Genomic DNA, 17,402 nt, shown 5'->3' on the forward strand with positions numbered 1-17,402 from the left:
CCTGTATGTCGTATTCACCAGATCTTTACGCGATGGTTCCCTACCGGATGACTGGAGGACGGCCGAAATCAAACCTTTACATAAATCCGGGAAAAAAACACACATAGACAATTACCGACCAGTATCTCTTACATCTACATCATGCAAAATTTTGGAGCATATAATTCATAAACATATATTAGGTTTCTTAGAAGAGCACAAGGTACTTACAGATGTCCAACATGGTTTCAGGCATAGGTTTTCTACATGTACTCAGTTAGTTGAGACTGTTCACGATCTCGCACAGGCAATTAATGAAGGGAAGCAAACAGATATTGTGTTCATGGATTTTCGTAAAGCATTTGACAAGGTATCACATAACAAATTAATTCATAAATTAGGGTATTATATAAAAAATGAGCAGATACTTACATGGATCAGAGCCTATCTTACTAACAGACACCAATTTGTCACCTTAAACAATACTTCTTCTAACAATACAGAGGTTGCGTCTGGAGTCCCCCAGGGATCAGTTTTGGGACCACTTTTATTTCTATTATTTATAAATGACATAGTCGCAGAACTTTCAGTTTCCGTGAAACTTTACGCAGGTGACTGTATTTTGTATAAAAAGATATCTTCTGTTGATGATCAGGTGCGTCTAAATAATGACCTGGCAAAGGTCACTGCTTGGTGCGAACAATGGCAAATGTCTATTAATTTTGAAAAAACTGTTTTTATGAGAATCACACATAAGAAAGAACCTCTTCAGTTTGCATATAATGTTGACAACGTATCTCTATCAGAAGTAAGAGAGTACAAATATTTGGGCCTATGGATAACCAATGAGCTTTCCTGGACGAAGCACATAGATACTGTTGTTGCGAATTCTTTGCGTAAACTGTTTTTCTTGAGGCGCTCACTGAAATCATCTACGTCTGATGTTCGTTTACTGGCGTACAATTCCTACATTCGGCCGTTGTTGGAATATGCCGTAATTATTTGGGACCCATTCACTTTAACCAATATTAAAAAACTGGAACGTGTACAGCACAAGGTAGTTAGGTTTGTTTTTAGTTCATACGGCCGCGCGTCTGTTGGTGAGCTCGTAAGGCGCAGTGGATTACCCCCGGTGACTGTGCGCAACCATATCTGTCGATTAAAGTTCCTCTTTCAACTTGTAAACGACCATTATAAGGTTAACACTTCCAAGTTCTTTACTTACTCATCAGGTTATAACACGAGACGAAGGCATGCTTTATCGATAACCCCCATCAACGCACGGAATAACTGTTTCAAATATTCTTTTTTTCCTAGGACAATAACAGACTGGAATAATCTTAATTCTCATATTGTTACCCAGAATTCCTTATCAATGTTTGAAAAATGCTTGCAAATGTTATGAATTCGTGTGCGTTATCTGCTTGTATGTTTTTTTTTCTTGTATGTTATGTATTCTTCACCAATGTCTGAAAATGCCTGCATATGTGATGGATTTGTATGTGTTTACATGCTTGTATATTTCTATGTATACCCACCCTGCTATGATCTGATTTCAGATCGCAGTATCTATAAATAATAAATAAATAAATAAGTCTTGCGACAGGCATAAACCCGGTAACTATCACCCTATTTCCCTTACCCTCTTTATAAACAAATGGAGCATATTATTTACACTCACGTAGTTAATTTTCGGACTCAAATAACTCTTTCCACAGCCCCCAATATGGCTTTCGTAAGTTGTTTTCATGCGAAACGCAACTTCTCATATTGACTTATCATTTGCACGTGGCCCTTGACACAGGTGTGGCGATTGACTGCATCTTCCTAGACTTTGCGAAAGCATTATACATGCATAAGGTTAACCATCAGCTGCTCCTACTACACCACTTGCGTATTGACTCGCCGGTAATTGCTCCCAGTAGATAGAAGAATCCCCACCACCCGCAGTTCCACTAATAACGATGCCGACTCTCCCAAGGCACCCGTGCACTCGGGCATATCCCAGGGTTCTGTTCTAGGCCCACTACTTTTTGTAGTTTACATCAATGATTTGCCTATAAACTGGTCTATTTGTCTTTTTGATGATGATTGCGTCGTGTGCCGGAAAGTTACTAATGATGGCTACGTTAAACTCCTTCGAACACCCCTAAATAATAACACGCATTGTTGTGACCTCTGAAACATAAAACATAACATTTCTGAATGCAAAAAAAGATATGAGTTTCCCGTGACCACGCACCTTTCGCTAACTGCGCGTATTCTTTGAAAGCAATCACGCTTGAATCTGTTCGGTCTATAAGTATCTTGGTATACACATTACTAACTCTTTGTCTTGGGCTGATCGCATTGACTACGCAGCACACAAATCCAACGCATGCTCAGTTACCTAAAACAAATTTCTTTCTTGCCCCCTCTTCATTAAATAAATAAATAAATAAATAAATAAATATATATATATATATATATATATATATATATATATATATATATATATATATATATATATCACGTTCATCCTGTGCTTGCATACGCTTCAAGCGAACGGAATCCCGGCCAGGTACTACTAATCAACAAGCTCAAAGCAGTTGAAAATCGGTGAGCACGTTTCAGACTAACCAACTATCATTGAACATTCAGTGCACCTACCATGAAAGATAGCCTTAATCTCCCTTCCCTTGTCATGCGCTGAAAATTGTCTCGCCTCTGTCCCTCCAAAAGATATGTCAAAATCACGTACTTAAATTACGCTAGATACAGCCTGCTCCTTTCATATCACTACGCTTTGACTAGCATTACAAAGTTCATACTCCTTGAGAAAAAACAGCGTAGTAAGCTTAAAGATGAACCCTTCCTGAAATCTGGCGAATGTGAGTGCTCTTTTCATATAGGTAGTTGTTCGGGCCGGTCAGTCAACGTTGAAATCCAAAGGGGAGAGCAGCCGCCGCACATGGCCTGCCGCCCATTAAAGGCCAAAGGCGACGCTCACAGTCTGGTATCGCTGTCTGTCTGGCAGATATGCCTAAACTGCTTGATGCTCTCGTGGACCTGCCTGTTTAAGTCAGAGAGATTAAGGCCTCAAATGAATTGATGTCCGCAAAGTACAATTAGATTCTGAAGTGACATGTTCAACAGGAAAATGATGCTGGTAACTTCAACAGGCGTGTAGCCAAGCTTGAGGCTAGCTGTACCGCAAATGACATTGAACAAATGAAATCGAACGTAAATGACATTGAATGGCGTAGCAGAAAACTCAGTCTAGAAGTGCATGGCATCCCATTAACGGAAAAAGAAGACTTGATGTGCAAGCTGAATGATTCTAAAAACGAATGAAGAAAACGAAAAATTAAAATAAAACAAGTGGACGTTGGTCGAAGAAGGACGGTAGCATACACCGAATACTGTTGTACCACATCTGATCACAAGGGTTCCCAAGATCACAAGGCCACAAAAAATGACGCTGGTGTTATTCACATACCTCCTTGAAAACAAAACACCTGGAATCATCCGATTTGTCCAGCAGTCAGTTCGTGAATTGTGGTTCGAAAGGCGGAAGCAACTTAGTTCACCGAATGCTTCAATGACCGAGAACATGACTAACCAGAACAGAGAGCTGCTGCGCCGCACAAGGCATTGGGCAAATGACAATGATTAGAAGTTTATCAGGAGAAAGGAAGGTGATAGCGCCATTCACATTCGCTGTGCCGCAGACCTTGACACTCTGTGATGCCCCTTGACCTGGCATTCCTTCCATTTTCTTTTCAGTGCCCTTTCTTTTCAAACGTTTCCTTCTTTTACATATCAAGTATACTTGTCAAACCTTAAGAACTTTCTCAACGCTGATGATCGGCGATGCCTGAATTGTATTCATTGTAACCTTAGAGCTGGAAGAAACAAGCGAGATCAACTCGATTATCTCGTTACTGAAGCGCAAGCACGCTTTGCTGTTTTAATGTTTTCTGAAACTTGGTTTTCTTCGGAAGGGGATGTGTATACATTTCAAACGCATATCGTGTTGCATGAAGTAACAAAAGGAGTGGCGGTGTAACAATGTTTGTTTCAAATTGAATGGATTCCGAAATACTGTCTGAATTTTGTTTTGTTACCCCTTTTATGAAACCTTTGTGATCAGATGTGGTACAACAGTATTCTGTGTATGCTGCCGTCCTCATTCGACCAACGTCCACTTGCTTTCTTTTCATTTTTCGTTTTTTTGATTCATTTTTAGAATCAATTAATAATTGGTAGTGACATGAACATAAATATGCTCATTCATAGCAATGCAATATTAGAACCATAATCACTGTTAAACACACATTCCTGTCAAAATATTATAACAACACGAATCACCATACAATCAACGACACTTTTACACCTGTTCTTAGCCAACTTTGACGCATCCCTAGTTAGAGCTTGTACTTTAATTTATAGTGCAAGCGACCACTTGCCTATAGTTATGTCAGGAAATCAGCCAATTATTATAGTAACGCAACCACGTTCTATGTTCTGTTACCGGCTTATTAATCCTGCAACGCTCTGCGCATTTAGAGACCGCCTAACGCAGTCAGTTCGAACGATGTGCTCGCAGCAAGTGACCCGAATGTAGCGTATGACACATTTTTATGCAAGTTTTCTGAATTATACCTTGCATGTTTTCCTGTGAAGACTTGTAGAACAGGTAAAAAAAGTCGCAAACCCTGGGTAACTAAAGAACTAAAGAAAAACTAAACCTTATGAAGAAAAGAGATGAATTATATAAAACATTCATACGTACTAATTCTCGGGAAGCTCCGAAAGCATCCGAGACATACACAAATTTTGTCACCAAACACCTTCGTGCTGAAGAAAGAATATTATATTAACCTGTTTAACTCGACAGAAGGGCGTACAGGGAATGTCTGGAAAGCACTCAATGTTGCAATGGGGACTGCAACAGAAACTGTAAGTAAAATAACAAAAGTTGGAATTGTGTTAAAAGGTGCTGAACTAGCCAATGCCTTTAATAGTTTTTTTCCCTGTCACTTGGTGACGTTAGCGAAAACACTCCTGATTTAACTATTATGAATAACCCAAATGAACATACAATAGTTTTAGAACCAGTTTCGGAAAGTGAAGTTGGAACTACATTTTTGGCGATTAATAAAAGTAAAGCAACTGATGCCGGGGACATTCAGATAGAGCCTATAGAATATGTTATTAACGTAATAGCTCCTTCTCCTATCCACATATTTAATATATGCTTGTTGACTGCAATTTTCCCACGTACCTTGCAAATAGCAAAGGTCACAGTTATATTTAAGAAAGGTGATAGGAACGATGTGCCAAATTATTGTCCTATATCGGTTCTACCCGTTTTTTTCCAAAGGTGTGGAGAAAATAATTTTAAAGCGCTTATGCTCATTTACTGACCGTCATAACCTTATGTGTTCAACCCAATATGGGTTTCGAAAGAACAAGTCAACAAAGCTGGCACTTTTGGCTCAAAAAGAATTTCTTCTGGAGAATTTCGAACGGAAAAATATGGTGCTAGGACTATTTTGGGGGCTTTTCAAAAACTTTTGAGCTTATAAATCACAGATTGCTCAGTAAAGAACTTGAACATAGTGGCATTAGGGGGGCAGCACAAGAATTAATCACATCATATTTACAACATAGATCTGTTCCTAGTAATTGGAGTACAAAATTCTTTAGTCAAATCTTTAAAAACAGGCATCCCACAGGGTAGTATTCTGGGTCCGTCTCTGTTTATCCTGTATGTAAATGAAATAGTACACCTTGATAAAATTGCCCACTATATAATCTATGCGGATGACACTAGTTTATTCTTTTCAAACAATTCATCCGAAAATTTAGCTAATCAAGCCAATAGTGCGTTGTGTAAAATAAATACATAGGCTCAAAGTAATTGCTTAGCACTGAACTATTTCAAAACAAAAGCTATCCTATTTCATCACGGCCACAGACAAATTCAACTGCCGCACATTGTGTTAAACAACACCATATCGAAATAGTAAAGACCTTTAAATCACTAGGTGTAGAATTTTCAGAAAATATGGCATGGGATTAACAGGTGAAGTACATGGTTAACTAGTTATCAAGGACTATTGACATCATTCGCCGTCACTGTTATTTCCCTATCTCAGTTAATGCACTTTTATATAATTCTTTCAAGCTGTGCCTTTTTAGTATGGTCTACAACAACAGCTGCAAACATTAGCAAACTGTCAATATTGCAGAAAAACATCTTAGGCCTGGTCTGCAAAGTTCCACATCGTTCCCATACTGCAGACCTAATCAAAAAACACAATAATGTTCCTATTACATAATTCTACAATTACAAACTATGTCGCCTTTATATAAACTAGGGATATAAAAAAATTATGATACATTAACTAACGAACCCAACTGCAGAAAAACACCCCCACTTATACCATACGTTATTAGGAACCCTGTTACGTCACCAAATGCCGAACAAACAACGAGAATCAAATGTTAAAATATTCATTGCCGACGATTCTAAATCACATTCTTATGGAAACAAAAAATGAGATATCCACAATTTCATCAATGGGATTGCGTGCCATGTTTGTATAATAATATACTTTTTCTTCTTCTTTTTGCCTGCCCTGATTTTTCGCTTTCTTTTTGATCGAAGATGAGCCGATTGCTGCACGAACGTGCATCGCCGCACGTCACAGTGTTTCTCTGTGTGCTCGGAGGTCAAGCTGTTTTTACAGCTTTCTACCTGTCCTCCTCGCAACATTTCTTGGTTGCAAATAAATTTCAATTAAATTCACTTCAATATATTTCCATTCAGTTGCCCTGATCAGCTGCACGCCTCAACCGCCAGTATTACTAACCCTGACGCATTCCGTGAAGACTTCCTTTCCATTTGATTTTTTCTTGCCTTAGCATTTTTGTTAATTTTTCTCGTGTGCGTACACGTGCATAGCGCTATGACCTATATGTCACCCCATTGTCATTCCAGGTACCTTATGACAACCTTCTGTCGCCTTTTATTTTATTTTGTTACCGTGTCTGATTTTCTGTTACAGCCATTTCACCTTTCGGAGCAGGCCAGGGCACAGGCAAAACGCCGATTTGGCGCAGCAGCAAGCGCTTTTGGGGCAGGGTATAATGCACGTGTGCTTATCATATACCGTGTAAATTTTAACTAATATAGACGATATCATCATAGGCAATATCATCAGCGAATCCCAAGTTACTAAGGTATTCTCCATTAACTTTTATCCCCAATTCTTCCCAATCCAGGTCTCTGAATACCTCCTGTAAACACGCTGTGAATAGCATTGGAGAGATCGCATCTCCCTGCCTGACACCTTTCTTTATTGGAATATTGTTGCTTGCTTTGTGGAGGACTACGGTGGCTGTGGAGCCGCTATAGATATCTTTCAGTGTTTTTACATACGGCTCGTCTACACCCTGATTCCGTAATGCCTCCATGACTGCTGAAGTTTCGACAGAATCAAACGCTTTCTCGTAATCAATGAAAGCTATATATAAGGGTTGGTTATATTCCGCACATTTCTCTATCACCTGATTAATAGTGTGAATATGGTCTATTGTTGAGTAGCCTACTTACGGAATCCTGCCTGGTCCTTTGCTTGACAGAAGTCTAAGGTGTTCCTGATTCTATTTGCGATTACCTTAGTAAATAGTTTGTAGGCAACTGACAGTAAGCTGATCGGTCGATAATTTTCCAAGTCTTTGGCGTCCCTTTTCTTATGGATTAGGATTATGTTAGCGTTCTTCCAAGATTCCAGTACGCTCGAGGTCATGAGTCATTGCGTGTACAGGGTGGCCAGTTTCTCTAGAACAATCTGCCCACCATCCTTCAACAAATCTGCTGTTACCTGATCCTCCCCAGCTGCCTTCCCCCTTTGCATAGCTCCCAAGGCTTTCTTTACTTATTCCGCCGTTACCTGTGTGATTTCGAATTCCTCTAGACTATTCTCTCTTCCATTATCGTCGTTGGTGCCACTGGTACTGTATAAATCTCTATAGAACTCCTCAGCCACTTGAACTATCTCACCCATATTAGTAATGATATTGCCGGCTTTCTCTTAACGCATAGATATGATTCTTGCCAATTCCTAGTTTCTTCTTCACTGCTTTTAGGCTTCCTCCGTTCCTGAGAGCATGTTCACTTCTATCCATATTATACTTCCTTATGTCAGCTGTCTTACGCTTGTTGATTAACTTCGCAAGTTCTGCCAGTTCTATTCTAGCTGTAGGGTTAGAGGCTTTCATACATTGGCGTTTCTTGGTCAGATCTTTCGTCTCCCGCGATGTTTTATTAGAATGTGAAGACGTCTACCCAGTGGTCGATTTAGGCACCACCGGCCTCCTTGAAGCCCTTGGGTTCAGCGGGAGACAGTGGAAAAGTAAACATGACCGCAATAGGCATTACTAAGAGGTAATTGGAGGATTGGTGGACGAAAAGTAGGGAAACGACAAAAAACGGAGACGTACAAAACCACAGTTAGCGATAGGGGATCAGAAAATTTGGCCGTGGGAGTTCATAGTGTTTATTTTTTTATTGGTTAACCTAGGTAGGACATTAGGCAGTATAATACCAAGAGCTTGGTGACGGAACTAACCGCCCCGTTCCAAACATAACATCCATCCATCCATCCAGTGCGAGCTTAGCCATGGATGAGAGGGAGGCCGGGCGGTCTTCTCTGTGCGTTACGCTGGAGCAGGAGGCTTCAGCCGCCGTCGCCAAGCGGCGTCTGACCCCCCCCCGTGGTTACCGCCCAGCGAGCTGCTTCACTGGAGAAGGTCCGGAATGCAACACGCACCGCACCGTCGAGATCCATTTAGCGACCGCGTTCGCGCCCTGTCCGTTTGTGCTTCAATGCTGCGTATGTTCGCGGTGTCTCTTTGCAAGTCTAGTACTTGCGCTTTCCCGGTGGCACAAGAGGAGTCGCACAGTCGAACGATGCCTGCCTACCGAAGCTTAATCAAAGTCATGTCCAGCCACCGACCTAGACACAGCCGTCATGCCTCGCTTTAAGGATGATTGTATACCTACGTATAATAACAGCTAAATCAAAGGTTAACCAAGTGAAACCAAGACTAACCTGGCTAAACCAAGCTTTCGCTTTGCATATCCACGGTTGCTGAGCTAAGCCGCAGGCAAATTTTTTTTCAAGTTACTTTCATCCTGCGCAGTCCTTCCACTACAAAAAATTGTTTCGCCTGCAATGCCCGAGTTCAAAACACTCGCTCTGCAACTGCACAAGAATTTTTGACAGCGTAGTGGGACGCAATGCTTAAGTTATACAAAAACAAATGTATTCTAAAGCATCCGCTTATTGGAGAATGAAGTACCCCCGTGCCGGTCAAAACACGGTGAATGCATTTTTGGTGGTCGAAAGACCTTCATCTTTAAGTCATTGAGTGATGCGTGCCTTCATGCTTTATAAAATGCTGCATGAGAGAGTTTGTAAAAAACATAATTCTGAAGCTATTTATTATGTTCACGTGGTTCTCCACAACCTAGTTTCGACTATGCGCCTTGCGTTATAGCCTCTTGAACATACGCGAAGAAAGCAAGTAAATGAAGCTTCTACAAGGCAAAAAGCCACAGTGTGTTATTTCAACTCAAGAACTGCTGTGCGTGTCGATTGCCCTGGTGACTTGGCTGGGGCGAGCGTAGTCCTTGCGTTGTCCCAATTGTGGCGCTTTCGAGGGCGCTGGGAGAGCTGTTTGTTACAGACACGAGCGGGGACCGAGCACTGCTAGTCCTTGGAATCCGGAGAGTAGGGTTCCTGGATGTTGCACCAGTGAAGAATCGAAAGGACGCTGAGCAGCGGGCAGAGGTGGCACGAATGCTGGCCCCTACGCAGTGTTTCCAGGTTATTGTCGCCGGTATACGTACTCATGCACCCGGCGTAATATTCGACCACAGCCTCGGCAGTTTGGGGCTGCCGAAAGCAACTATAGGCAGGCACTTTTTTTACCCCTGGCGCGGGCTTCATGCCCCTCAAAAGTTGCGTAGTAGTCACGGGTTTGCCGAGTGTACGTCCTCGAGTCCGTGTCATCGTGGTATATAACCCAACATTTGGCCAAGGGTGCGGTATGTTTGCACGATCCCCCGTTGTGGTCAGGGACCCGAAGCGGGCTTCGTCGTAGACATTTATAGCAATGGTCCTTGTGGCTTGTTCAATGCGACAATTAAGGTTGGCCCAGTAGCGCCAATTATACGTCGGAGGTTGTTCAGCAATAGTCCTCGGGAGATGGTGGACACACTAAAACGTTCTCGAATGCGGAACGCGGCTGTGAACTTGGAGTGGTGGTAACTGCATGGAGCAACCAATGCTGCTCACTGGGTCAGGGCAGTGGCGCTTAGCGAAGGTGGCAGGGTAGGTCCGGTCATGAACGGTTATTCTTGCCGTGCAGATTCCAGTCGGCGTTATTAGGTGTCCTCCAGCTGTCCGGTTTGAGGGCCATCGCATGCAGTCTTTCTTCAGCTTGGAGGCGAATAAGCCATTGATGACCGAGTAGTCGGCTGCAGTGTCTACAAGCGCGGTAACTTCGGGACCGTCGAGAAGCACGTAGAGGTAGGTGGTTATTTGTCTTCCGTTGCAGATAGATCTTGGCATCGGGCCACGGCTGAGTCGCGTTGACCTGTGGCTGGTACGTGGCGTCGTCCGGTCGTTTTTCGTCGGCGTATTCTTGGTGTCCAGGCTTCGTCGGGATGGCAGCATGTCGTCGCTGCGTCATCGAAATGGATTTTGAAGCGTCGTCGTCGGTGGTGGATATTTCGTCACTACCCCACACCTCCACCAAATGTCACGTGGTAGTGACGGCAAAGAACACAGTAGCAATACTCTGAATGACAAAACTAACTTTTATTGGGCGAACCTCTGCCCACAAAAGCAAGCTACTCTTAAAGTGCAACGATATCGACGAACACAGTGGGCGATCGTCGAAAGTCTGATCTGTCGGTCAAGCGCGTCGGTTTTTATACACGAGTCATCAAAGTTTCCAGAGTAATAGGCGGTTCCCGTGTGTCTTCCCGAAAGTTCAACACAATTCGCGTCGCACATGCAATTAGATTACACAAGCTTCAGTGACGACAGAACCATCGATATCACTCGAGAAACTTCCGATACATGCGGGCGCATCTCGTGGTGAGCGAGAACATTTGTTAGACGGTGAAAAGCGCTCTCTCGAAAAAGATCAACTAGTACACGTGTCATTATAGGATGCTGATATTGCGCCACCTGGCTTTTTGAATGTCCGTTGCGACAGGAAACATGGAAGAGCTGGCGGTGTTGTTATAATTAACTTATCTTTGCTCCACGGCCCTAATGATATAATGTCTGTGTGGTCCCAAGCTACTTTTCCTAAATGCAATGTAATTATTTGTGTAATGTACTGCCCCCATAGACCACTGTTGAACTTTTCTATTTTTTTAAACGTGTTTCTCCATAAAAATGTTGAGTTTCTTCAATTTCAATTCGCCATTGCTTTCCTTCCCGGTGTCCGGTTCGTGCTTTTTAATAGTTCCCTCTCGTGCCACATGGCGCAAGTTGGTGTGGGGGACCTCGAAAATCCTCGACTTGGTATTTCTTAGCAGACGTCTCGTTGACAATTGTTGTCGTCTTATGTCATTGATGGAATATTCTACCAAAAGGCTGTCACCGTTTCTGTCAATATTTCCATTCCTAAAATTAATTTTCTTAGTGTACCTTTTATGATTTCTCAAGGAAGACTATCGGTCTGTTACAAATTTTCTCGCCGATTGTGTTCAAGTGTTTGAACATCTCAGTGTGTTAGAAGATGTAAACACTCTGGTCCAGTTTTTTTAAGTACTGTCGAATCATGAACCAACCGCTTTGTTCCACTGAAAACAATAAAAAGGAAGGTTGATCTTTCAAAAATAACCAGAGATTATCTTTCCCGTCCCCTTGCGAGATTACGGCGTCGTAGGCGCACCGGTAATTCTGACGCAACTGCTCAGTTCCAGACCACAAATTCAACTGAAAACTAATGCGACAAAGAAGTTTTCCTACGCCATTAATTTGTCAAATATAACAGGATCAGATCCTGAGAAATCTTGCGGCCTGATTCCACCTGCCAAAACTTAATCTAATACGGTTCCATAGATTATACATGCACTAACGATTCGAGCATAATTGCTACGACTTTTAACAATCACTTTCATTCAGCATTTTCGGCAGAGAACTTCGACATTCCTCCTTTTTTACAGTACGTTGAAGTGTTGCATTACTGAATTTAAAAGCTCCAGACTAGGTCGGCGTTTACAGTGAATGCCACTCACGAGCAGCAGCCGAGTATTGTGGCGATTCGCCGAGGCCAGGACCAATGAGGAGCGTGAATGGGCGTCTCCGCTGCACGCGCTCTGCCACCGAGGCGGCTGCTTTGTGCACCATTTCACAGCTGACGCCACTAAGAAGGTTGATAACAATGCTCACCACTCTTCATAAAATAACACGCTTCGCTGAGCGAAAATACGATGTGTGCACAAGAACGGCCACGAGGCATAGGGCGGGCTACAATTTTAGTACAACCGCAAGACACCACATGCTGAAATTTGTTGAAATGAAATTCACTTATTTGGCTACGCTGCTATAGCAGTTCCTTGAACGGACCGTTGCTTAGAATTCGATCTAGTGGCGTCTTTACTGTTGCCTTCTTGCGTTACGTTGGAAAGCCAGTGGCACTGATTCGTCAACTTCTAGTACAAGTTAGAACAACTGAGACATACTAAACAGGTAGCCTGGAAATGTCACTTTTACATCATAAACAGACTAGGACGAACGCCATTATAGAAAGCGCACATAATGCACCCTTTAAAAAGCGTCCCATTCTAGGTACCAGGTAAAATAGGCGCCAAGTGGCGGCTTCCCGTAGTTGGAGCTTTCACCAATTTGGGCACAACTACCGTGATAATATTTTACTTTTCGGTATTGGGAAACAAGATGTTTCCGGCGGTTCGGGCGAGTTGATATTCCATGACCTTTTGCAGTCAAAGGAAGAAGACAAACAGCAAAGCCGTACACTAACTTGAATAACAAGCGAAATAACGACTGAGCCCACTACATTGTGCCCAATAGGTGGGCAAGGCCAAAGGTTCGAGCCCGATAAGCTGCATGGCTCGCGTGTCTTCGTTAGACGTTCTATTCTACCTTTCGTCCCCATGTGGCAGCAGGTCTCAAGCGCAATTTACAAAAACCGAAAACTTTTCTTCTTTCCATTGAAACACATTCGACAAAACTATTCCATTATGCGCCGACGACTATTTTAATTTAACCCTTTAACAACATTACTCTTTACTCATAGTGAGTGTTACGGTCGAGACATTGCTTGGATTTGGTAACATGCTAACAAGTGTTGTTTATTTAACGCACCGGAACGTATAAAGGGAAGGACTACAGTATGAGCCCGTGTCGCATAGCACAAAACCCAATTTCATTTATCACAACTGAGCTTTAAAAGGAAGCTCTGGTTGAGGACCGACTGCAACTTCCCCATTCGTATACACGTAAACTGCAGAAATAATTACCTTGGGCAACCACTGAATACAAACAATTAAATGTCAGGAATAAATCAATGGTATATACTAATATTTGGAAGATGAATGTTTCCGTAGGCTGGAAAAAAAATAGCAAATACAAAAAATGAAGTTCAATGCTCGCAACTTCTCGTGCAAAAAAGGCAAAAATCTCGAATGCGCAAATTGCACCATCGTCTAAAGTGGACAAAGTTGTGCGAGATGTCATTGTGTGCATTCTTACTGTGCGCTGTGTACGGGTTCTATGCGCGATATTTTATCGATTGTCTCGTAACTCTGAATTCTCACATAAGCTCAGTCCAGAAAGAATATAGCTGATGCCGCTTCCTGGCGCCAATATTTGTGCATGCTTTACTACTGGATAAATTTTCCTACAATACAAAGAAGCACAAAGGGCCTAGAAAGTATGATGTGCGCAAGAATTGTTAGTCCTCATCAAAAATGAGGCTGAAGGTTAAAACGAATATTCATAGAATTTACATTTGGCAATCTCTACACGAACAAATTCCTAGGAAAAGTAGACAATCTGTTGTCAGAAGGTGAGCGAAAAGTATCTATAGAGGAGGAAAAAAAGACAAGCAAGAGCAGGCAAGCGCATAACAACAACGCGAGGCTTTCTCAGAGGAGCTCTCTTATTTCAAAGCGGGCTACTTGGTTCATATGAGCCCCCTCTCGGGGCTGCTCAACAAGGGAAGAAAAACGCAGTTCTTGTTGCACAATAGGCGAGCACTCATAGTCGCCCGAATAGCGTTGCATCATCGATTCGTGTTTACCAATGCTCTTAATGACAAGACAAACAGAAAAACATGCGAAAAAATAGAACGCATCGTGGCACTCTGGGAGACTGTCTCTGTGCTGCAAGTACGGAGCAAGCTAATTCTGACGAAGCAACGGTGTCGCCTTAAATTTTGGCGTCGTTGGATGCGCTGAAACGGGACCAGTCAGAGAAACCAAGAAAAAAAAATGGCCGCGCCGAATGGAGCCGGCGGGAAGGGCGTCGGGGCGTCCGTTCGCCATTCCCGCCTGCAGCGTGTCCAATGCTGTGGTAAGCGAGAGCTTGCCCCGCGTCCTCGCAATACTGAGCAGTCAAGTGCAGCGTGCATCAATAGCGAGCCCGCACGCTTGTGTTGCTTAGAGCGACGTTCGTAGAGAATACAAGAGCTTGGACCAAACGAGTGGCCGCGCGCAAACAGACAAGGAGGCGCCAGGGGCTCCTGGTCTGTTCTCCAAGTAAAGAAGGGTTCGCACCTGCGTCGTCTCTTCGGGGGCCGGGCTGGCGGCGGACATACTTTCTCGTTGCTGCAGGCCGCTCGACCGAACTCCGCGTCGGGATGCCGCGTCGCGGGAGAGGGTGCGCCACGAGCTCCAGGCACGCTGCTCGCCAGAGCTGCTCTGCCGCCGCCCGTTCGGCGGGCACAGACCGCGGCTCCGGCTGGCGGCCGCGCGGCGCATCCCGGCCTCTCTCGCTCCCCTATCTGGCCGCCTGCGCGAGAGGTCTTTCGGAAATGCTCTTAAACGACGTGGTGCAAAGAGTCTCCCGTGTCGCTTGCCGTATTGTATGTTGCATAGGCGCTGATCACGGGAGATTCCGAGGCTCGAACCCGCTCCGGAGTTGTCCGGAAAGAGCAGAGTCCCCCCCCCCCCACACACACCTAAAATGTCATTACCGCAGTTTCATCGCCCACGTCATTTGAGGTTTCTTTTGACTTGCCTCGACCCTATCACTTGAAATTTTGTTGTTGCTAATAGTTTACTGCATCATTGTTGGCGCGGACGAGCACGGCTTTTAATTCGTACTTTCGCTTTCCTTCTGCAAATCCTGACAAGGAGGACAAGCTCATTAGAAGCGCTAGCGGCGGCTGCCTCATCCTTATTTTCTCACTTCAGCACTGTTTTAATTTTCCATTGTATACACCAAGCACGTACATAATATGTTTAAATATACACACAGGACAAAGTTTGTTGAATGTTTAAAGAAAGTTTGAAATATACACGTAGCCAATAAAAATTTAGTTCTAAAGGTATGGATAGCCTATGCCGAGAGAAAGAATATGTTGCTGGATGCTCACCTCGCTTCAAATTGCCTTGCGTGCTTTTTGACCATAAAAAAAATGCAGACTTCCGTGACCCGATCGGCAGACTCTTTTATCAGCGGCGTGTGAAATGCACGCGAATGATATGTGCATCAGTATTGCTTCTCTTTTTGGTAAGCAATGTAAATGACTCATGAAACAAGAACACTTCTAATAATTTACAACATTTATTAGGGATGGAAACATCGTCACTTGCACGCAGAGGTCATAAATATATACAGGGTGTCCCAGTTAAGTATCGTGCACCCAGATTTACAAAAGAAGAGCAATTGCATTACTCGAAGAAAACCTAGTGCATATTGTTTCCGGTAGAGTGAAGTAGCTGCCAGTAATTTTTTCATTACCGAGCTGTAGTTAGGTACTCGTACTTTACCTAACTCGAGAGGTACTATCCTAATTATCAAAGTGTCAATGCGGCATTTGTAGACACAGCCAAGGGACCTCTACTTGCGGTATTTTGAGCGACGTACTAACTGCGAACTAATTTTTTCCGACCGATAAATAAACCTTGCGAAATATAAAAAATACTACATGAATGCGTTGCCACCCACCCCATAAAGCAGCGCTTTGGAACGAGTTCCTCTGGGTTAGCCAGAACGACATAAGGAAATAAATAAAAACATCGTGATGTAGTTTGTTCCTTATCTGCCGCGCCCCGGCCGAAGTAACACGTCCTGTTTGGTGTTAGTTGGAAACAAGTTGTGATACTTGTTGTCTTAGCGTAGATAAAGTGCACGGATCGTTTTTCTTCCCTTTTTTTGCCACAAGACCGGTCACCACAGACGCGAATTCACAATGTGAGTGCAAATGTTTAAATGTGCGTTATGTGTCGTCCCAGTCGCCATGTCTTTCTCTAATGAGCAGAAGGAAAACATGGTCCTTGCCTTGGGAGCTGCAAAGGCAACAAGAGGAAGGCCGCACATATATATCAGTCATGGAAGTGTGGTGGTAGACCAAACGCCTCGACTATCATAAGAAATGATGAAAGCCTGAGCCAATCGGCAGCTTCCAGAAACAGTGGCGGAGGATTCCATCTTTGAGTCGTAGCCTACGCACGGATGTTCTAGCATTCATGGCCACAAGCCCTCATGCTTGCGCGCGGGACGTGGCCGCCCAGGTACCAATTTCAAGTCATTAGTTTGGAGGATTCTAAATGACCCGTACAACCTTACGCTGCACCAATGCTTGGAAGATAGGGGCCGGCATAATCGTCTAGATTTCTGGAATTCGGTTCTCGCAAAAGCTAGCTAGTCACCTGACTTTTTGAGGAACAACATGTGCACAGATGAAGCCAATGTTTGCAGAAACGGCCCGATAAGTTAGCACAATACACACTATTGGAGTGACTCCAATCCACACTCGGCAACAGTACCAGTGGTCGTTCAATGTGTGGTTCGGAATTTACGCCGATTCTATAACCGGTCCCATCTTCTTCGGTCATACATTGACTGAACAGCGTTACGTGGACGAAATCCTTGAACGAGTAGTGGATGAGTTTCCAGGCGAAGTCCCGCTGTCACGTCTTCAACTTCTGTGGTATCAGCAAGACGGGGCGCCAGCACACAGCAGCAGCCGAGCATGTAATTGGCTCAATGCTACTTTTCATGTGCAATATATTGGTAGGCACGGCCCTTTAAATTGGCCGGCTAGGTCACCTAACCTCTCTCCACTCGATTTCTTTCTTCGGGGTTATGTGGACGATAGTATTTACATGATCGAGACGGACGTCAGATGAGCTCAAGGCAAGGATAACGGATGTCCGC

General features: G+C 43.5%; 1 protein-coding gene across 6 annotated transcripts in view; it reads right to left on the minus strand.

The window, feature by feature from the left end:
* The window catches only part of LOC126545894 (uncharacterized protein ZK1073.1), a 362,662-nt gene extending 347,653 nt beyond the window's left edge, over positions 1–15,009 (minus strand). For all 6 annotated transcript variants that reach the window (XM_050193938.3, XM_050193937.3, XM_050193935.3 and 3 more), the window contains exon 1: positions 14,795–15,009. In XM_050193938.3, coding sequence (XP_050049895.2) covers positions 14,795–14,998 — 204 coding nt within the window. In that variant the 5' untranslated portion in view covers positions 14,999–15,009. The remainder of the gene's footprint in view (positions 1–14,794) is intronic.
* Between the last annotated feature and the right edge of the window lie 2,393 nt (positions 15,010–17,402).

This window comes from Dermacentor andersoni, chromosome 1, assembly GCF_023375885.2.
Source record: "Dermacentor andersoni chromosome 1, qqDerAnde1_hic_scaffold, whole genome shotgun sequence".
Taxonomy (NCBI): Eukaryota; Metazoa; Arthropoda; class Arachnida; order Ixodida; family Ixodidae; genus Dermacentor; species Dermacentor andersoni.